Genomic DNA, 22,710 nt, shown 5'->3' with positions numbered 1-22,710 from the left:
TTTCTGCTCTGTTTGTTCTGCTTTCTTTTTATTTGCTTATTTTTTTTCTGTTTTATTTCATTTAAAAGTATTTAGGTGTTTTATAAAAATGTGTTTTCTCCACCATAATTACCAGTGTATTATTTAGCACCCACAGAACATTTTTGTTTAAATTTTTGAAAACTTTTATTTTCCACTTTTAAATTTAATTGAAGTTTGAACTAGGAGTTTGAAAAGGGTGTGATTCAAATGTGATCAAGCCCTGTTTAGCAACATGATTAGCTTAACCACAGGGAGTTACTGTAGCATGATTCTCAGGGTGTTACATTTATGACACGAGCATGGCAGTTGTAATTGAATTTGATCATATGGATTTGTGCTTTATGGAGCAGCTTCATATATGAAAGATTGTGTGCCGCAACTTGTTTAATGTTGACATGAATGTCAAATTTTGGAAAGATGATGTTTTGTGTATTATGAAGACCATTTTTAAGCCAAACTATGTGTGGGTTCATTGATTCTTGCCAAAATGGCAGCCATACATGACACAATAATGATTTCAATTTATAAATCCTTATGGCAACCAAGCATGTCTTTTGTAGTTGGATTTCCATTTCAACCAACTGAAATCCTAACAGAGATTTCATTTCTATCAAATGAAAAGAAATGAGGGAGTATCTGGATATATAGTAAGCACACTGCATATTCGAGAGAGAGAAAAATGAGGGTATTAAACTTTTTTCTTTTTTGAGAAAATGAGGGTATCAAACGAGCTGTTAGAGAATCGAGAGGGCCTACCGATGGGCTAACAGGTTAGCTGCCCAAAATTAAGGCCCATAAAGCCCAAACTTTTTATCCAGCCGTGGATATGATGATAACAGCATCGAGTGTGAGAGGATAGCCCGCACTCCCACTGCCCAGACATGGCGCTTGCCCTCGCCTCCACAATGGCGTCCCTCTCGCTCCACTCCGGGAGGATCTCGGCGGTGGCTATCGGCGGCGGTCTCCGCCCCCACAAGGCGGGCCCCATGGGGGCCTCCGCCTCCCCGTTTCTCCGGAGCTCATTCATCTCCTCTTCCTCCACCTCCTCCGCCCCCACCTCCTCGCTCTCGGCTGCGGTCTCGGCGTCGCTCGCCTTCACGTCCGCCTCCTCGTTCGGCGGTGAGACGAACTCCTCCTTCCCTTTGTCACGAGAGAAATTTCCTATTGAATGTGTTTGATATGTTGGTACTGTTCAGCTAGTTTTATTGGGTTCAGCTTGAGGGGTTGGAGGGGAAAATTACCTGCAATGGAAATGGCGGGTTTGAACAGTAGAACGGTAGAAGTGTGTAAACTATGGATGTTCTGCTGTTGCACAATGCCGTGGTGCTGTATAAGTATTAGTCTTAGTTTTTCTGCCGCGTGCTCTGCAAATTCAGTGACAAGAAGAGAGTCAAACATTATGAACACAGGGTGAGCCTCCATAGTTATGGGCTCCTTTTGACACTTGCTGTATTTGTCCCAAACTGTAAACAGTAGAATTTAGGCAGGTGTCGAAGGAAAAATGTACCTCAGCAGGTATTCGCAAACTTCAACGTGTCCAGCATTTTGTCTGAAAAATATATACTCCAGTATTAAATTTCATTATTGTTGGAAATGTTGGTTCATGTACATAGTACGATGGAATCATGGAATCTACAATGTCTGGCCCGGAGGATGAGCACCCCTGCAGTTATCTGAGAGCAAGCAAGTTCTGCATAAGTCGTTCTAGTCTTAGGCCCAATTTTTGTTTTCTTGTCCATACTTGAACTGATAATGTTCATATTTCTCTCTATGAAAATAAAAAGCATCTTCATACTTCAAATATCACTTTCAGTGAATATAAATTACTAAATTAGGAAGATGTGCATGGCTGACGGTTAACTTGTGTCATCGTGTCCTGCAATTTCTACCAGTTTTTTTTTTTTGAGGATGCCGTGTGACCGCCGATTTCGTTAGACAATCTAAATTGCAAATTCTCACAAACAAGCTACATATTACCATATGACTGCGGTTCTTATTTTGTTAATTAGTACTCAAGTGTTAAGAAGAAATGGGATACAACTACTATATGTATCTGAATTTGATGGCCTAAAACCCTGAATCATATAGACGATGGAAAGTCTCACAGATCCTTCAGACATAAATGTAGCTCATGTACATGGTTGAACAACAAACTGATAATGTAATAAATTGTCTACCACAGTTAAACAATGAACGGACAACTTCAAGAATGAAGACTCTCGTTCCTCAAGCTTCAATACCTACTCATTCTCAGCCAGTTTATCTACCTCTGAAATGGTTAAAAATGACCCAGTATGCTTCTAAACGCAGCACAACAATGTTATATTAAATGAACTAGCTAAAGTGGGAATGAACCAATGCAATGTAGTAGAATGTTTTCATACACAATGAAGTGATCTTCAGAGAACAGCCAAAGGCAGCTAATAGTTTATTTTGGAATACTTTTGTCTGAACTTCTGTTTAGCAAATTTTGGATTTACATGCAACAGCAATAGACCATCAAAGCGTGGAATTTAGAACTGCACAGGGTAGTGGGTTAACGAGGCAAATCACAAGTTCTTAGTTGTAACATGTGGTTTAGAGCTTCTCTTTTGATCTATTACAACATTTGTCTAATGATCAAGTACTACTGTTTACGTCTTTGTAACAGATAACCTTTTCATCCTTAATACGGTCAAGTTTAGACCTCATGGGTGTTCACTAAAAGAAGATTTTATGTATCCAATCCTAGTGTTGATTATGTAGAACTGACTATGATATTTTATCATTATGTACGCCAGGTTCATCTTTGGGAATTGAGTTCAGCTACAACAGATTAACAACACGCAGACCTCGCGGTCTACAGATTAGGGCCGGAAAGGCTGCCCTCTGCCTGACCAAGAGGTCAAGATCCAGGAAGTCACTTGCCCGTGTGCATGGTTTCCGAAGGCGGATGCGGACTACTGCTGGAAGAAAGGTTCTGAAGCGTAGACGTGACAGAGGAAGGAAGGTTCTGTGCACAAAGTCGAACTCACCCACTGGGACAAAGTACTGATTACAGCGCAATGTGAGGCGTTATGTATTCCAGCTGTAAGTTTTACTCTTTTTGCACCCCATGTTCTCAGCCATGTTCATCTGTAACAATTGCGGCACATCTTTTCCCTGTTACTCTGGTTGATAACTTGATACCTGAATTAAATTCCAACACCGGTACAATTTATCCTTTTTGGTTGTGGCAGTCTTTAATGCTATGTTGTTTCGTGAGATTATATCATCTTGGGCGCTGCATTCTATAACTTTGTAGGACCCAAATGCTATATATCATCCTAGTATTTTTGTGCAGTAGGACAAATTGGTGCTTACCTACACGCTAACAGTTTTGAGAACACTTCTTTGGTTGAAAACTTCAGGCAGTCAGTGGAATACATTTATCTCCTACGCTATCATGGAGTATTAAGTACCAGTACCTGTCTGCTCTTGGTTGAGTCATCTAGTGAATACGTTGAGTGCCTGAATACATGGTACCTCAAGACTGGCTAGAACCTGAATATGTAGGACTAGGACCAGTAGCCGTGAGAGAGGAGCAGCCTGTAGGCAAAGGGAACATGCCTAGCTGCTCAGTGCCCCCTCTTCTTCACTTGCATCGGCAAGCCGCCCTCCATACGCAAGGTCACGGAGAACACAAGCCCTGGCCGGCTCTCGCCTCCGACGAACTGGAAGCTGAACCTCTCCAACACGCAGGCGGCAATGGACTTCATCTGTATGTAAGCCATCTCCTTGCCGAGGCACATCCTCGGCCCGGCATGGAAGACTGGGTACTTAAACGAGCTCTCCGGCCGGAACGCACCCTCCTCATCAAGCCACCGCTCTGGCCGGTACTCTGCACAGTCGTTGCCCCATATCTCCTCTAACCGCGCCATGGCATACGCGCTGTAGGAGACCTGCCAACCTTTGCCCACAAATGTGCCGTCGGGGAGGACGTCGTCATGCTTGCAGCAGCGCGAGTCCATGGCCACGGGCGGGTATAGCCGCATGGACTCCGTGACCGCTGCGTGCAGGTAGTGCATCTCACGCAGCTCGTCCAAGCTGAAGGCTGCATCCGCGCTCCCATAGGACGCTCGCACCGCGCGTATCTCGCGCACGATCTTGGCCTCCACCTCGTGCCGGCTGGACACGAGCCAGAAGAACCAAGTGAGCGCCGACGAGGTTGTGTCCCGCCCGGCTATGATGAAGCTGGTGACCACATCACGAAGGCTCTCGTTGCTGTGCTCGCCGCTGGAGACGAAGCGTGAGAGGAAGTCGTCCTTGCGCGCCAGCCCGGCCGCTCCCCTCTCGCTGCGGTCACGGATGATCCTGTCGACGTAGCCGTGGATCGTGGCGAGTGCCTCACTCATCCGCCTCTCCGGTCCCATGTTGAGTAACTTCTTCACCCGCCATGCCCACTTGACCGGCGACATGAACCGGGCCATGATCATGATCTGCGCGTCGTTCAAGGCATGCATGAACTCCGCACGCCCATTCACCCCCAGGCCGTTGTCGGTGAGGCACGCCGGGTCCTCGTCGAAGGCGACGCAGCAGATGTTGTCGAACGCGAAGCGCTCGAGAACGTCCTGCATGTCCAGCGTCAGGCCTTCTAGCTCCGCCCGGGAGAGCAGAGGCAGCAGCCGCTCGACGACCTCGAACCGGACGGTGCTGACCACGAAGTTTCTCAGCGACCGCTTGCTGAACTCGTAGCTTGCGGCCTTGCGCTGCGAAAGCCACTGATCGCCGTCGGAGTTGAAGATGCCGTGGCCGAGGAAGTCCGCCATGGCGGACACCACGAACTCGCCCTTGGGGTAGTTCTGGAAGTTGGTCTTCACGATGTATTCCACATTGGCCGGGTTCGCGGTGATGGCACCGGCCATGAGGCCAAGGCCCTTGAAGTCGAAGGCCATGGTGTGCGTGGGGCAACGAGCGACGACGCCGGCCGACCACTCGACGAGGCAGTCTTGGTTCTTCACGAAGTGTGGGAGGGTGCCGATGATGGGGTAGGCCTTGAGGCCGTCGGCGTGAGGTTGCTTTCTGGTGTTCCGACGTAGGCGGAGGACATAGAGTAGAGGTAGGAGCAGGAAGAGGAGCATGGGATGGGCCGAGGTCAACCAAAGCTCCATGGCGATCGAGATCTCTGGCTTGCCTAGTCTAAATAAAACTGTAGGAGTGAGTGGGGGTGCTTGGAGGTTGACACAGAAAAGGGGATTCTGAAGCATAGTTGTTGCATCTTTGATATACTTCTATGTAACCATTTTTCTCTTTGATTTATCTGGTCTAGTTGGAAGTGTGAGCTGGATGAGTGTACTTTGAGTCTTTGGCTTCAGTATATGTCAATGGCACTTGTAGATGAAGACTGATTGGGGCTGTGTAATTAGTTTGTGCGCGGATGCGACACCAACCAATGCTCCGAATACTGCTGTTGGTTTCAGGCATGTGTCCATGGGAAACTACAAGTTGACGTGATTCCTGCTTCCTGGCAACTATAAGCAAGTGAACCATCAACTAAAACATGACCAATTTTACAAGATAAATCACTTGGACACAAACTTAACCATGAACAAAGACTAGTCAATTTTGATGTCCACATCTTCGCAAAAAAAGCTTGTATTCCATTGCTCTTGTATAGTTTAATGCTGCCTACATTTAAAAAAAAAACTGCCTCACTCGGTTGATCTGCTACCTGATTCTTTTTTCTTTCTTTCCTTTTTTTTTGGAATGATCTGCTACCTGATTCGTTCAGCTGCAACGGAACCATTAACAAACACTGTATATTGTGATGCTCACAAGTGATTCGTTCATGGTGTGGCATTTAAAAAACTATGTTTGATGCATAGATAATCTTCTATAACTGAATGAAATGGTTTATTCGTACTCCTTGGTTCCATTCCATAACGTAACTACGCCACATACGTTCAGTACATCAAATGCCTCCGGCCCAAGGTCAGAGAAAGATTATAGTTTGTTCAGGGCCAACGAGTATCATTCTTTTTTTCTTCTGTCTCCAGCATCCACACGAGAAACTCATGAGTCGGGACAAGTTAGCTAGTTTGGATGTACGTACGGTGCACTGCAACCAGCAGTCATGCGATAACGATGAAGGTCTGAGGCTCTGAGCAATCTGGTGTCAAGTTTTTTTCCCTTGTTCTGCTGCTGAGTGCCCTTCTGAACCACGTCGATTTCACGTGCAGCGTGGCATTTCCTGCATAGATCATCTGGCATCTTCTCCCAGTGGCTAGCTAGCTTATTTCTCTGCTACTAAGATTGATTTTTCTCAACGACAACAACAATAACAACAACAACAACAACAACAACAACAAACTACTCTCTCCAATCCAAAAAGAGAGTCGTGGCTTTAGTTGAGGAAGTACCTACTGAAGAGTGAAGACGGTTGAAGAAAGAAAGATGACTGATGAGAACATTGAGAAGTGTCTGCCCCTTCGATCGATCCCCTCCCCGTCGGCGTAACGTATCAAACTCGCTATGCCATTGGATGTTGGAACAATACAAGCGGACCAAATTCTTCTACTTTTCCGGCAAGTGATGTACCGACGTGTAGAAGCGTACCACCATACCATCAACAAGGTGTGCAATAACGGAAGATTTACACCAGAAATAATGGAGTAGTACAGTACAGAGCATTGTTGACCTGTGACGAAATGGACTCCTGCAAGTAGCCTAGCTAGCTCCCTCTGCTCTTCACCTGCATCGGCAAGCCGCCTCCCATGCGCAGCGTCAGCGACATGACGAGCCGGGGGTGCCCCTCGCCGCCGACGTGCCGGAGGCTGAACCTCTCCAGCACGCCGGCCACGATGGACTTCATCTGTATGTAGGCCATCTCCTTGCCGAGGCACATCCTCGGCCCCGCGTGGAACACCGGGTACTTGCTCGTGCTCTCCGGCCGGAACGCCCCCTCCTCGTCGAGCCACCGCTCCGGCCGGAACTCCGCGCAGTCCGCGCCCCATAGCTCCTCCAGCCGCGCCATGGCGTACGCGCTGTAGGTGACCTGCCACCCTTTGCCGACGAGCGTGCCGTCGGGCAGGACATCCTCGCGCTGGCAGCAGTGCGTGTCCATGGCCACGGGCGGGTACAGCCGCATCGACTCCGTGATCGCCGCCTGCAGGTACTGCATCGAGCGCAGCTCCTCGTAGCCGAACGACCCCTCCCCGCTCGACGCGCGCGCCGCGCGGACCTCGCGCACGATCTTGTCCTCCACGTCGGGCCGGCCGGACAGCACCCAGAAGAACCAGCTGAGCGCCGAGGACGTCGTGTCCCGCCCGGCGACGATGAAGTTGGTGACCACGTCGCGGAGGCCCTCGTCGCTGTGCTCGCCGCTCGAGGCGAAGCGCGACAGGAAGTCGTCCTTGCGGGCCAGCCCGGCGGCCGCCCCCCTCTCGCCGCGCTCGCGGACGGCCCTGTCGATGTAGCCGTGGATCGTGGCGACCGCGTCGCGCATCCGCCTCTCCGGCCCCACGTTGAGCAGCCTCTGGAGCCGCCACGCCCACTTGACCGGCGACATGAACCGGGCCATGACGATGTTCTGAGCGTCGGTCAAGGCGCGCATGAACTCCGCACGCCCGTCCGCCCCCGGCCACTCCTCCTCGGCGAGGCACGCCGGGTCCTCGTCGAAGACGACGCAGCAGATGGTGTCGAACGCGAAGCGCTCCAGCACGTCCTGCACGTCCACCGTCCGCCCGTCGCGCCCCGCGCGCTCCAGCAGCGGCAGCAGCCGGTCGACGACCTCGGAGCCGACGGCGCTGACCACGAAGTTCCGCAGCGACCGCGTGTTGAACTCGTAGCTGGCGGCCTTGCGCTGCCGGAGCCACTGGTCGCCGTCGGAGTTGAAGATGCCGTGGCCGAGCAGGTCCTCGATGACGGACACCACGAACTCGCCCTTGGGGTAGTTCTGGAAGTTGGCCTTGGCGACGTGCTCGACGTTGGCCGGGTTGGCCGTCATGACGCCGGCCCCGAGGCCGAGGCCCCTGAAGTTGAAGGTCATGGTGTAGGTGGGGCACCGCGCCAGGACGCCGGCCGACCACTCGATGAGGCGGTGCTGGTTCTTGACGAAGTGGGGGAGCGTGCCGATGATGGGGTAGGCCTTGAGGCCGTCGGAGCGACTCTGCCTCCTGGTGTCCCGGCGTAGCCAGAGGAAGCAGAGTAGAGGTAGGAGCAGGAGGAGGGCCGAGGTCAACGGAAGCTCCATGGCGATCGGGATCTCAGGCTTGACAAGTCCAAACTGTAGGAGTGAGTTAGTACAGCAAAAGGGGAAGATTCCCAGATAGAGTTGTTGCATTTTTTTATGCTATTAACCATTATTATTTCTCTTGATTAATTTGGTTTTTTTTTCTGTGCGATTATATATTAAAGAGGGAGATGGGGAAAGAAGCCCCTTCAAGTTGGCGGTTACAAAAGTTTCATAACCCCAACTCCACCCATTATCTCACATGCTAGCTACTCGCCGCATGACCCACCTCCATGGCCGCTAGGAACCGGTCCACGTCTACTTTAAGTAAGCCTGCCATCTTCCACGCCCTACACTCTACCGCTACCTTTTGAATTACATATGCGCTCGACGAAGCATCGCCGTCATACACGATGCCATTCCGATACTTCCATAGCTCCCACATTACAAGTATGATTAGTGCCCGTGCATCCTTTTTCCCAGGCGCATTCCGCGGTGGCCGTGCACCACTCCCCTAGTAGTGATGTTGTTGTCGGAACCCATTCTGGCTTTCCCCAAGCTGTACAGACACGCAGCCACACTTCCCTCGCCAAGGCACACTGTAGCATTATGTGATTGATACTTTCCTCCACTTGGTCACAGAAAGGGCATGCTTCCTGATGGTCCAATCCTCGGCTCGCCAGTCTATCCGAGGTCCAGCATCTGTTATGAAATACGAGCCAAGTAAAGAATCGGCATCTCAGAGGAGTTTTGGACTTCCACGTGAACTGCGCCATTGGAACTCTTTCCCTTGCCCAGAATTTTGCTTAGTATGTCGATCGCGTGGAGAAGGACCCGCTTGGCTCCCAAGCCCACCGAACTGAGTCAACCGTATCTTGGTGCAATTGGACCCGCGCCATTTGCTCCCACAATCACAGGTCCTCATGAAGCATCTGGCTCGTAACCTCCGGGCCTATGTCCAACGCCCAGGCTCCGTTCATCAATCCTTGGCTCACTGTACGGGTGCGTCGTATCCTCGCCCGCACCGTTCCATAAATTGTTGGTGCCAACTCCTCCACTCTATAGCCATCCACCCATCTATCCTCCCAGAACAACGTGCTTTCTCCATTCCCCACCGTTGCGTGGGTGGCAGCCTGAAAGATTTGCATTGACCTTTTAGGAATTGTAATATCAAACTCCGCCCACGGTCTCGATGGATCCACTCGTTTCAGCCATGGCCATCTTGCCTGCATGGCAGTATTGAGCCACTTGAGGTTAGGGATGCCAAGTCCACCTGCCCACCTTGGCGAGCACACGGTCTCCCACGCCACTCTGCACTGACCACCTGACGCCTGCTCTTTGGCACACCACAAGAAACCTCTGCAGATTTTGTTCATGGCCTGGATGACCTTCTAGTTACTGGGTTACTGCAGTAATGCTGAGTAGATTTCAGTAAAGTTGAGTGCAGTTCTAGATCAAGCATGACTCTGCTTGTGCGATTAGTCTGAGTGAAATGTGGAATCAACTAGTAATCCCAAAGTTGTCCAGTTGGTTTCTGCCACATGACTTGCATGTCCCCATGGTTTCTGCAACGAGTTAAGATAATTTCTGAACTATGTGTAACTGAACCCTAACACAAAACAAATGAGCCTTGAACAAACACCAGCACATTATATGGCATAACAACACACATAAATATCGTTACTACTAGTTTAATAAACGTTGCACTTATAAATGAAAACCTTTAAACCCGCTAGTGAAATTTATTTCCCGAACCAAGCAAGAACACTACAGAAATGGAGTACAGAGCAATTGTGATTTGTGACTCCTCCAAGCATGAAGCATCCTAGGCGTTAGCCTCCCCTGTTCTGCTCTTGACCTGCATCGGCAGGCCGCCTCCCATCCGCAGCGTCAGTGACATTATGAGCCTGGGATGCCCCTCGCCGCCGGCGTACCGGAGGCTGAACCTCTCCAGCACGCACGCCACGATGGACTTCATCTGAATGTAGGCCATCTCCTTGCCGAGGCACATCCTCGGCCCCGCGTGGAACACCGCGTACTTGAACGGGCTCTCCGGCCGGAACGCGCCCTCCTCGTCGAGCCACCGCTCCGGCCTGAACTCCTCGCAGTCCTTGCCCCACACGCCCTCCAGCCGCGCCATGGCGAACGCGCAGTACGTCATCAGCCACCCTTTCCCGACGAACGTGCCGTCCGGGAGGAAGTCGTCCTCCTTGCAGCTGTGCGTGTCGGCGGCCACCGGCGGGTACAGCCGCATCGACTCCGTGATGGCCGCGTGGAGGTAGTGCATTTCGCGCAGCTCGTCGAAGCTGAAAGTCGACGCATCCTCGCCGTCGCCCGACGCGCGCACGGCGCGGATCTCGCGCGTGATCTTGTCCTCCACGTCGGGCCGCGTGGACACCAGCCAGAAGAACCAGGTCAGCGCGGACGAGGTCGTGTCGCGGCCGGCGAGGATGAAGTTGGTCACCACGTCGCGGAGGCTCTCGTCGCTGTGCTCGCCGGCCGCGGCGAAGCGCGACAGGAAGTCGTCCCTGCTCGCCAGCCCAGCCTCCCCTCTCTCCTTGCGCTCACGGACGATCTTGTCGGCGTAGCCGTGGATCGTGGCGAGCGCCGACCGCATCCGCCTCTCCGGCTCCATGTCGAGCAGCCTCTTGACGCGCCACAGCCACTTGGCGGGCGACATGAACCGGGCCATGATGGTGTTCTGCGCGTCGTTGAACGCGGCCATGAACTCGGCGCTCTCGGGCGCGGCCATGCCCTCCTCGGCGAGGCAGGCCGGGTCCTCGCCGAAGGCCACGCGGCAGATGTTGTCGAACGCGAAGCGCTCCAGCACGTCCTGCACCTCCAGCGTCCGCCCGTCGCGCCCCGCGCGGTCCAGCAGCGGCAGCAGCCGCTCGACGACCTCGAAGCGGACGGCGTCCACCACGAAGTTCCTCAGCGAGCGCTTGTTGAACTCGTAGCTGGCGGCCTTGCGCTGCCACAGCCACTGCTCGCCGTCGGAGTTGAAGATGCCGTGGCCGAGGAAGTCCTGGAGCATGGAGACCGAGAGCTCGCCCTTGGGGTAGTTCGCGAAGTTGGCCTTGAGTATGTGCTCGACGCATGCCGGGTCGGCGGTGATGGCGCCGCCGGTGAGGCCGGGCACCTTGAAGGCCAGGGTGTGCGTGGGGCTGCCCTGCATGACGCCGGTGTACCACTCGAGGAAGCGGTCCTGGTTCTTGACGAAGTGCGGCAGCGTGCCGAGGATGGGGTAGACCTTGAGGCCATGGCCGCGAGGCTGCTTCTTGGGGTCCGGCCGCAGGTAGAGAAAGTAGAGAAGAGGGAGGAGCGGCAGGAGGAGGAGGGGAAGGGATGAGGCCAAGGAGAGTTCCATGGCGAGTGAGTGAGTGAGTTGGTCTTGCCTAGCTCGCGAGCGGTGCGGGTGATACTCCAGTTAGATCACTCTGCTTGCGATGAGAGGTGAGGGATTGTTCAGTTTTCTTGTATCGGCGACTGGTCAGAGTTGCCTCCCGATTCAGTTGTTTGATTCATGCATCGGGTTGCTACATTGGCATAATAGCATGGTAACCCTGAGTCGTGGACATCACTAGACACCAGTTGCATATATATGAAAAGCAATAATTCTGGTGGGGAAGTTCATACCCCTCCCCCAGCTCTCTGAAATTTTAAAATAAAATGGAAAACTAATCAAGGTGTTAGCGGATATATAAAAGGTTTTCTTAAACTAAAATCAAGGTGTCACGCGGATCTTAGCATTGACTTTGAAAAACAAAAGATTTTTTTAGGATCATTGAAAAACAAAATTTTATGGGCATATGTCAGACTAGTTGACGCGGTAATAAGCGGCTCCTGGGCTAATTTTATGACTTTGTTAGTAGTAGCGTGTTCCACCCGCTCTACTGCTATTACGTACGCGCTACTACGAATGAAATAATAGTAGCGTGGATAAACAACCAACGCTACTAGTATCCTATATACTAGTAGCGTCCAGTTTCCTCCCCACGCTACTACTAACTTATTAGAAATTAAAAAAAATAAACCAGTACACATTATTACAAATACAAGATTTATAATAAACCATTATTAGAACACATCAAGTAAGAGCATACATAATTGACATGGGCTCCGGATAAATGAGCCAAAACCCCATCATTATGCATTGGTACTCACGATTGACCACTTCAAAGGACATGCAAGTATGTATGTCATTAACAATTGCAAACATAAGTTTCTTTTTACTACAGTTGTTGTATCTACTATCACACAGTTCCTCATTCTACCTGTTCTCACTCTAATAATAAGAAAAATGAAAAGAAAAAATAGAGATAATCTGCCGAAATTGCACTTCGGTGTCATAGATTCAGTCAGCCGCTTCAACATCTTATTATCCTGCAGCAATGGAAATTTGCCCCCAAATTACCTTTTGCAACTCTTCAAATCTCTTCGTTGAAGCAGACAGTGTTGGGGAATGTAGTATTTCAAAATTTTACCTACGATCATGCAAGATCTCTCTATGTGATGCATAGCAACGAGCGGGAGAGTGTGTCCACGTACCCTCGTAGACCGAAAGCGGAAGCGTTAAGTAACGCGGTTGATGTAGTCGAACATCTTCGCGATCCAACCGATCAAGTACCGAACGCACGACACCTCCGCGATCTGCATACGTTCAGCTCGGTGACGTCTCTCGAACTCTTGATCCAGCTGAGTGCCAAGGGAGAGTTTCGTCAGCACGACGGCATGATGACGGTGATGATGAAGTTACCGACGCAGGGCTTCGCCTAAGCACTACAACGATATGACCGAGGTGGAAATCTGTGGAGGGGGGCACCACACATGGCTAAAACAACTGTTGACTTGTGTGTTCTAGGGTGCCCCCTGCCCCCATATATAAAGGAGTAAGGGGGAGGCCGGCCGGCCCTCCTAGGGCGCGCCCCAAGTAGGATTCCTAGTAGGTTTCCAACAAGGGAAGAGAGGGGGAAGGAAGGAGAGGGAGAGAGGGAGAAGGAAAGGGGGGGCGCCGCCCCCTTCCCTTGTCCTATTCGGACTACAAGGGAGGGGGGGGGGCGCGACCTGCCCTGGCTGCCCTCCTCTCTCTCCACTAAGGCCCATGTTGGCCCATTAGTTCCCCCGGGGTTCCGATAACCCCCCGGCACTCCGATATTTATCCGGTGACCCTCGGAACTCATCCAGTGTCCGAATAACACTGGTGCGCGTCGGTCCTAAACAAACGGTTTTTAACCCCTTTTCGCGACGGCATTTGGAACCGTCGCCAAGTGAGTGTGGGCGATAGGGGGGTCCTTCCCACACGACCCAGAAACCATCGGAGATATGCCCTCTTGGCACACACGTTCGGCAAAATGAGGTCGTGTGCAATCGGCGAGCGCTCAAATACAGAAATACGTACAGTAGAGCTAAAAAATATACTTATACGGTGAAATTGTTTCCGGTCGCAAGTACATCCCACACAGTCAGTCCCCGCTAAACGTTTCCGTTCGTATGCACATCCCACACAGTCGCTCCAAGGAAAATGTTTCCGTTCACAGGTACATCACACACAATTTTTCCCATTAAATCGTTTGCGTTATTCAATGTATCACACACGGTCCGTAGAAGAGACTGTGTGGAAAAGGCTGTCCATCACACACAGTTTTATGTGGTAAACGTTTGCGCAAGGTGGCCTAACGCAAATAGTTTTCAAGAGAAAATCATGTGTGATTGTTCATTGATCCAACACGGTTTATTCCTAGAAACTGTGTGCGTTGCCTAATCAGGTCATCGCCCACGGTATTTTTTCAACAACCGTTTGCAATAGCAAAACCCAATTAGCAGGCAAATTCGCCATTAGCAGGCTAATTATCCGATTATTCATAATCCATTTATTAATCTAATTGACATTTCATATTAAGCACATAGTATATATTTCATTTCCATATTAAGGAAGCAGAATTTCATAATTGAAATACATCAGAGTACAACATGATATAGCTTCAACACTCAGCTACCCCATTACACAACTGCACCAGCAGCAAGTTCCACATGCAACATGTAGAACCTTTCGAAATTAGCATCATATACGGTATATAGACAGATGCATCTCATCTAGAAAACTGCTGAAGCGGAAGGCGAATATTGAGCCTTCATTCATGTTGAAGGTCTTTGCAACTTTAGGCCAGTGCCTGTGGATGATTGACCGTCCGTCCTTCGTCCTCTTCAGGAACACTTCAATATTGAACCATGGGTGTTGTATGAAAACCTTCCTCGCCTCCTGACCGTTGAGGTGGTTTGAGAGGTAATCATCAGTGAACTGCTTTGGAAAGGCCTGAAAACAAGGATGTGCATAAATATCTTCTCTATATTGGAAATGGGGCAAAGGAATAAAAAAGGCAAGGTATAATAGTTAGTACCATCTTGTAGTGAACTGATGTCTTCTTCATTGTGCAGACAAAGATCTTGTTGTTTTTTATCTCTAATTTCTTTATCCTAACATTCTTTCTAAGTTTCTTGATTTGATTGATATTCATGGACAACTCATTTCCCCATATGCAAAAGGGTCGAACAGTGGGTCAAAACCTCTGACAGCAGGACCTACATGTGCAAGACCAAATTGTTAAAAACCTAAATATTAGAATGGTTCCTGCAATTGCACAATAATGTGCTATTAGACAACGGACCATGCACGTGCTAACCTCGATTGTAAACCTCGGTGCTTCCCATTGTTTCCCTGCAACGCATATAAGGTAGTTAGTCATCAGGTTAAGTAAGGGTTCGCATGCTATCAGTAAAATATGTTGATGAAAAATAATCACATTGCAGATTCATCAGATTAATTCAAGCCACACGGAAAACCTATTTATCCAAACCAAGCATGATTAAGAACTAGGAAATATAGCACTTGTATATGTTTCTCATGTATTAAGTGCAGCCAAATTTGATTTATTCCTCACATGCACAACAATACAAAATTCTACCCACGACAATTGGACATCGCATTGCAGAATTGAACCAAGCAGTTAACTAAATACCACAACAAATGAACCAAATATTAACTGAGCACCAGATTGCACAATATAACATACTCCTAATAGAAGATCAGACAGTTAACTACAGCCAATTGTAGAAATTGTATTTGTTTCTCATGTACTCCCTCCGTTCCAAAATAGATGACTCAACTTTGTACAAAGCTTTAGTACAAAGTTAGTACAAAGTTGGGTCATCTATTTTGGAACGGAGGGAGTATTTACTACAGCCAAATTCAATTTATTCCTGACATGGTATATAATAACAGAATGCACCCACAATTTTGTAAAGATAAATTCGATTTATTTCTCACATGGAAAACAATACAAAATTGCAGCCTGAAGAATTGAACATCACATTTGCATAACTGAACCAAACAGTTAACTGAAGACAACAACGAATTAACAAAACAGTTAATAAGTGAGCACCACACTGCACGACATATAGAACATATACACTAGAGCAACAGATTGCATGGTAAAATTAGATATCATAATTCACTAGAATTTGTGAAGGAAAGGCAGGAGCAGCACACGCAACGGGTAAACCGAGCATGCTTAACCGGCGTAGCTAGAAAATGGCAAGGTGCTCCTTCAAGATCTGGGGGTTGGCACGAATGGCAGCCATCGCGACCTCATCCGCGCGTGCGGCCGCGATTTGCTTCTCCGCTGCCAAATGCTCCTTGAGGTCCTGGCTATACTGCGTGCACCATGGCTTAGGCCGGCGCTTATTTGGTGGAGGGGTCGGTGATTTGGGTGGAAGGTGTCGCGCTCGCGCCGGCGGTCGGGGCATGTGGGATGTGGAAGGAGGAGGAGGATGGGGGTCGGGTGTGTATTACCTGCTTGGATAGAGGAGACCGAGCAGCGTGAAGGAGGGTCGCCGATGAGGAGGCGGCGCTGCAAGCAAGGAGTGAAGGTTTCAACTTGGAAAGGAAGGCGGAAAGAGGGGAAATGTGGATTTTGGTAAGGGGGAGGGGGCAGGGAGGTAGATATTTCCACGGAAGCCGAAAATTTGGGATCACTTCAGCGAAAAAACTGGCGCGCAAAGTGTCATCAGACACGGTCCCTTATTCAGAACTGTGTACGATATGTGGACATCACAAACGATTCAGATAGCTTAACCCGTGTGTGATGAGTTTGAACGTCAAAAGTTTTGGTTCGAATTTCCATGGTTACAGTGGTCATCCACGTCATTGCATAATTTGGGTACACAAAGGAGACTACAACACACCCACACTTCTTAATCGAGCAAGTTCAGCAATTAAACAGAGCTAGCTGACCTAAACATTACTCTAACAAATTAAAGACCGATACTCTTAATTAAACAAAACAAAGAGTACTACTACGGCTGGTGCTCGTCGATCTCCGCCGCCGCCTCCATGTCCAGCTCGCGCCCGACGTTCTCCCGGGGAAGGGGTCCATGGCATCCATCGCACCATACTTGGCAAGCATCTCGCCATCCGCGTCCGCCATCTCTTTGGAAAAGGCCGCCATGAGCTGGGCGTGGGCGGATGCGATCTGGGCTTGGCGGGCTCCGTCGTCGCAAGGTATGCGGCGGAGGAACGGACGGCTGCTCGAACGCTCTCGGCGATTGTCAGCTCTTCGGCCGTGGGTTGCCGACCGTTGTCGGAGAAGCTTCGTTCGATTTGTGCGGTGACCGCCAGGAGCTGGGCGTGGGCGGCCTCGACATGGTCGTGGGCGGCCTCCATCAGGGCTAAGGCCACCGCTGTGGAACGGACAACTGCTGTGCCGCTCTCGCCAGTTGCTATCCCCGAGGCAGATGTTGCTGTCGCCACCTGAGAAGCAACAGCGGCCGTTTGGGCTGCCTTTGTCGCCCGGTCGTAGATTGCGGCCGCGCTCATGCACCTTGTTAGCACGCGCATGGCGGCTGCGGCCACGCTCTCGCCAGAGTGGGCCACTGAAGTTGCCCTCACGACGCGGGTCCACGTGCCCATTTTTCACGAGCGACGATTGAACAATGAAATGATATTTGGGGAGCGAGCTAGTGTGCTTGAGACGCCGACAGTGGACTATAGCCGACGCACCTTCTCGCGTACGCCATATGCGTACTATACACCGACGGTGCTCTAGGATATTTTGTGTTGCATCTCACACGGTTGCTGATAATAAACTGTGTGCGATCTACTTGATTTTTCATGTTGATTTGAATTACATAATGGGGTCACAGCGGCAATGGACGGTGTTTGAATTGCTAGACCTTTTATCTGGAGTGAAGATGCAACTATATGTGTGTCGTAAAACAATTGGAATTATTCAGGGTTCGTTTGAACATTTTATACATTAAATTGGTTTTCTAGCCATTTCAGGTGAACAATTCAAATTTGAACTACATACACATGCTCCAGTGCATATAAATTGGTTGAAAAAATCAAATAGGTATCCTTGGGTGCATGCTTATAGGTCCCATGCAAGAAATGAGAATGAATTTCAAACACCATGGCACCGTTGATTGCCGGCAAAACATTGAGATGCCTGGTTTTTAAATTCTAGTAAATCAAAAACTCGTCTGAAATTCATGAAACTTGGCATACTATCATAGAGCGGCATCAACATGCCGTGGTAAAAAATTTGTCCCATTTGGGGCAGGTTTGGTATATGCTTCTCACAAACTGGAGCTTCTCACAACAAGCATGATGGTTTTCAGTAGGGAATGTCCCACCTTTGGGGACGAAACGATATCCATTGCCTCTTATTGCTTTCATTTTTTTTTCTCGTGTCAACATAGAACAACAGGAGTGTTGTGTGATTTTTTGTGATTTTTTGGGGTTCGTTTGGACATTTTTATGCATTAACTGAGTTTTCAATGCATTTATGTGCATGATTCAAATTTGAACTACATGCACATGCTCCAGTGCATATAAATTGGTTGAAAAATCAAATCTGTGTCCTTGGGTGCATATTTAGGTCCCATGCAAGAAATGGGAATGAATTTCAAACACCAGGGCACCGTTGATTGCCGGCAAAACATTGAGATGCCTGGTTTTTAGATTCTAGTAAATCCAAAACTCGTCTAAATTTCATGAAACTTGGCATGCTATCATGGAGCGGCATCAACATGCCGTGGTACAATTTATGTCCCATTTGGGGCAGGTTTGGGTATATGCTTCTCACAACAAGCATGATGGTTTTCGGTAGGGAACGTCCCACCTTTGGGGACGAAACGATATCCATTGCCTCTTATTGCTTTCAATTTTTTTTCTCATGTCAACATAGAACAACTGGAGTGTTGTGTGAATTTTTGTGATTTTTCGGGGTTTGTTTGGACATTTTAAGCATTAACTGAGTTTTCAATGCATTTATGTGCATAATTTAAATTTGAACTACATGCATATGCTCCAGTGCATATAAATTGGTTAAAAAATCAAATATGTGTCCTTGGGTGGATGCTTAGGTTCCATGCAAGAAATGAGAATGAATTTCAAACACCAGGGCACCGTTGATTGCCGGCAAAACATTGAGATGCCTGGTTTTTAAATTCTAGTAAATCCAAAATTCTGTTAACCCTTCGCGTGACGCCACGTGTCTTGGTTTTAATGGCTGTAGGAGGTGCCGTACGGACAGCTGCTTGACCTTGACTGAAGAGGCGTGCGAGCGCCGTCCGGTGCGCAGGCTGACCATCCGTTGCGCAGGCTGATCGAGAGGCATGCAAGCTGTCCTCGAGTGCGCAGGCTCACGGGAAGCGTGCGAGCTGTACGCTGCGCAGGCTCACTCGGAAGCGAGCCCTTTGACTTCCATGTCCGCTCGCCTTGCTCGCATCCTCTCCATTAATGGCACCCAAGCCACAGTTTAATTCGCTTTTTAAATATAAAACACTCGTCGCAAACGTTTTAGTTAGAACACCCGTATGCAAACCGACAGCTTCCCTAGGAAGCCAAGAGAAAATGTGCCGAGCAGGATTTCTGCAGCTCTTGATCGCAAACGTTTTAGATAGAACACCCGTATGCAAAGTGAGAGCAGCGCAGGATTTGTGCATCCCTTGAACACAAACGGTTGTTTTGGATGACCCGTGTGCAACTACGTACAAACAATTTGGTAAGATTTGTCAATCCTTGTAACACTGCAATTTGTCAAAATATGAAGCTAAAAATCACCAGCAGTATCTAATTTTTGCAACTAAAATTCAGTAATTAAGCATAGATTTAATTCATAGATTAAGCAGTCGTTCTTAATTTATACAAACAGTTCAACTCGACAGCTGATTCGACCAAACCTTTTCCCAATTATTGCCAACCACGTACTAAAATAGCTAGTTCAACTATATATACTAGCTAATTTTAAGTACGTTGTACAGTTCCACCACATATGTAGTCAGCTTCAGCGATGCTCACCTCGAACGCCCCGTGCCGCTCCAGACGACCCCTCTCGAAGCGGTGGTTCTCCTCGTAGATCTCCTGATTCCTCGCCTCTGAGGCGGCGTGTGCCGCGGCCACGGCCGCGGTAAGGCTCTTTGCGTGCTCGACAAGGCGCTCCTTGCTACCCCTTGAGCACTGCGTTGGTTTTCCCTTGAAGAGGAAAGGGTGATGCAGTAAAGTAGCGTAAGTATTTCCCTCAGTTTTTGAGAACCAAGGTATCAATCCAGTAGGAGAACACGCTCGAGTCCCACGCACCTACACAAACAAATAAGAACCTCGCAACCAACGCGATAAAGGGGTTGTCAATCCCTTCACGGTCACTTACGAGAGTGAGATCTGATAGATATGATAAGATAATATTTTTGGCATTTTTATAATAAAGAGAAATAAAGATGCAAAGTAAAATAAACGACAATAGAAATAGCTAAGTGTTGGAAGATTAATATGATGGAAAATAGACCCGGGGGCCATAGGTTTCACTAGTGGCTTCTCTCAAGATAACATAAGTATTACGGTGGGTAAACGAATTACTGTCGAGCAATTGATAGAATTGAGCATAGTTATGAGAATATCTAGGTATGATCATGTATATAGGCATCACGTCCGTGACAAGTAGACCGAAACGATTCTGCATCTACTACTATTACTCCACACATCGACCGCTATCCAGCATGCATCTAGAGTATTAAGTTCATAAGAATAGAGTAACGCTTTAAGCAAGATGACATGATGTAGAGGGATAAACTCATGCAATATGATATAAAAACCATCTTTTTATCCTCGATGGCAACAATACAATACGTGCCTTGCTGCCCCTGCTGTCATTGGGAAAGGACACCGCAAGATTGAACCCAAAGCTAAGCACTTCTCCCATTGCAAGAAAGATCAATCTAGTAGGCCAAACCAAACTGATAATTCAAAGAGACTTGCAAAGATAACCAATCATACATAAAAGAATTCAAAGGAGATTCAAATATTGTTCATAGATAAACTTGATCATAAACCCACAATTCATCAGATCTCGACAAACACACCGCAAAAGAAGATTACATCGAATAGATCTCCAAGAAGATCAAGGAGAACTTTGTATTAAGATCCAAAGAGAGAGAATAAGCCATCTAGCTAATAACTATGGACCCGAAGGTCTGAGGTAAACTACTCACACATCATCGGAGAGGCTATGGTGTTGATGTAGAAGCCCTCCGTGATCAATGCCCCCTCCGGCGGAGCGCCGGAAAAGGCCCCAAGATGGGATCTCATGGGTACAGAAGGTTGCGGCGGTGGAAATAGGGTTTTTGCTCCGTATATGATGTTTCCAGGATATATGGGTATGTATAGGAGGAAGAAGTACGTCGGTGGAGTAACGAGGGGCCCACGAGGGTGGAGGGCGCGCCCAGGGGGGTAGGCGCGCCCCCTACCTCGTGGCTTCCTCGTCTGTTGCTTGACGTCCACTCCAAGTCCTCTGGATCACGTTTGTTTCGAAAATCATGTTCCCGAAGGTTTCATTCCGTTTGGACTTCGTTTGATATCCTTTTTCTGCGAAACACTAAAATAGGCAAAAAAATAGCAATTTGGGCTGGGCCTCCGGTTAATAGGTTAGTCCCAAAAATAATATAAAAGTGCATAAATAAGCCCATTAAACATCCAAAACAGAATATATATATCATGGAACAATCAAAAATTATAGATACGTTGGAGACGTATCACTCCTCCTCCTCCCGCAGGAACTCGGTGTAGCGCGCAAGGTCGCTGACACACGTCCCGCCTTCGGGCGGCGGTGGCGGAGCGGGTGATGACCCCGGCGGTCGACGATGGGCTGGCGGCCACGGCGGCCGACGACGGGGTGGTGGCCACGACCACCACCTCGCGCCTTTGGGGCGCGGTGGCGGAGCGGGTGATGGCCACAGTGGCCGGCAGTGGGGTGGCGGCCACGACGGCCACCTCCCGCCTTCGGGCCGCGGCGGCGGAGAGGGCGATGGCCCTGGCTTTCGACGGTGGTGTGGTGGCAACAGCGGCCGGCAACAGCTGACGACGGGCAACGGCGGCGGAGCGTGTGGTGGGTGTTCCGCGCACACCCAACAGGGACGCCACGCGCACTACACTACGCCGGGGACCGCGCCGCCGCTGCGGTGTAGCCTCCCAGCTGGAGCTGTCCTCTGATGACGGCGGAGTGGCTGAGCGACGACGATGGGCCGGTGCCATTGGCGATTGTGGGAGAAGCAGACGAGATAAGCTACAGGGATGGAGGGGAAAATGCGACGCAGGACTCACCGGCCATGAGGGTTTTTATAGCAGGCCGATAAGCATTGCGATTTTGGGGGATTTCACCGAGTCGGGCGGGAAGCTTGCGCGGGAACCTGCGAGGTTGCGCGGGAACGGGCTCACCGACGATTCATTGGCACCACCGTTTGGCAAAAAGAACGCCCCCGCGCGCTGCGCAAGCTTGCGCTGTAAGCCGTCTGCGGCAGCGGGGTGACAAGATGTGCGAGAGGAGGACGAAAGGCCACGTACACATACGGTTAATAAAAAAACGTTTGCGATTTAATTACCTACTATACCACCGTCCTGGTTTATAAGTATGATTTAACTAATAAAATACGAATGCATGTCGCCAAAGATTATATAGTTGGATTTGTATTTGAACATAGTTTCCAATTATATAATTTTTAAAACATGCATTAACATTTTGTTGGTTAAATTTGAGGGCAAACTATGGCACGGAATATAAAGGTGACTATAGACTATATGAAGGTGGTACCACACGGCCGCTCTCTACGCAACGACGCAACTATCGGCCGGCTTGTAGGCGACCATTTCCTACATGTTCAACTGCTCTATGCGTGTGGTTGCTTGCGGTTCACGCGGTCGTGGCACGCTCTGCTCGCGTCCCGCCGCGCGCGCTCTGCTCTCGCGTCCCTCCAGGTGCTCTACCCTCATCCCTCCACGCGCGCCGCCAGTGTTTGGGGCCGGTGCACGATCACGCACGTTCGTGTGCAAGCGGTTGCACTGGGCGCGGCGCGACGATGGAGTTATCCGCTGCAAAAACTGCCATGCGGACACGCCGAGAATCCACGCCGCCCGGCCCCCTTTTATTCCTGCGGCGATTTACCTTCATCTC

General features: G+C 49.4%; 4 protein-coding genes across 5 annotated transcripts; 1 reads left to right on the top strand and 3 right to left on the bottom strand.

Annotated features, from left to right (window-relative positions):
- The first annotated feature begins 837 nt into the window (after positions 1-837).
- On the top strand, positions 838-3,227 carry LOC123079472 (50S ribosomal protein L34, chloroplastic). Its single transcript, XM_044502248.1, has 2 exons — positions 838-1,140; positions 2,802-3,227. Exons 1-2 carry the CDS (start codon positions 903-905, stop codon positions 3,053-3,055), a joined length of 492 nt encoding a protein of 163 aa, XP_044358183.1. The 5' UTR covers positions 838-902; the 3' UTR covers positions 3,056-3,227.
- Positions 1,096-5,439, bottom strand: LOC123079471 (cytochrome P450 94B3-like). Of its 2 annotated transcripts, none has more exons than XR_006438011.1 (3): positions 1,529-2,802; positions 1,263-1,385; positions 1,096-1,182 (listed from the first exon to the last, which is right to left on the bottom strand). XR_006438011.1 is itself a non-coding variant. In XM_044502247.1 (3 exons), exon 1 carries the CDS (start codon positions 5,244-5,246, stop codon positions 3,618-3,620), a length of 1,629 nt encoding a protein of 542 aa, XP_044358182.1. In that variant the 5' UTR covers positions 5,247-5,439; the 3' UTR covers positions 1,263-1,385; positions 1,529-1,570; positions 3,468-3,617. The 2 variants fall into 2 exon arrangements, 1 of the variants encoding a protein (XP_044358182.1); XM_044502247.1 differs by lacking the exon at positions 1,096-1,182 and adding an exon at positions 3,468-5,439 and having other exon boundaries at positions 1,529-1,570.
- Positions 5,440-6,497: 1,058 nt separating this feature from the next.
- Positions 6,498-8,462, bottom strand: LOC123079470 (cytochrome P450 94B3). Its single transcript, XM_044502245.1, has one exon. The coding sequence runs from the start codon at positions 8,318-8,320 to the stop codon at positions 6,710-6,712; it is 1,611 nt and encodes a 536-aa protein (XP_044358180.1). The 5' UTR covers positions 8,321-8,462; the 3' UTR covers positions 6,498-6,709.
- A 1,461-nt stretch (positions 8,463-9,923) lies between these two features.
- On the bottom strand, positions 9,924-11,759 carry LOC123079469 (cytochrome P450 94B3). The gene has a single exon (XM_044502244.1). It carries the CDS (start codon positions 11,574-11,576, stop codon positions 10,035-10,037), a length of 1,542 nt encoding a protein of 513 aa, XP_044358179.1. The 5' UTR covers positions 11,577-11,759; the 3' UTR covers positions 9,924-10,034.
- Between the last annotated feature and the right edge of the window lie 10,951 nt (positions 11,760-22,710).

This window comes from Triticum aestivum, chromosome 3D (assembly GCF_018294505.1).
Source record: "Triticum aestivum cultivar Chinese Spring chromosome 3D, IWGSC CS RefSeq v2.1, whole genome shotgun sequence".
NCBI classification, from domain to species: Eukaryota; Viridiplantae; Streptophyta; class Magnoliopsida; order Poales; family Poaceae; genus Triticum; species Triticum aestivum.
This window is presented reverse-complemented; position numbering and strand designations above follow the sequence as displayed.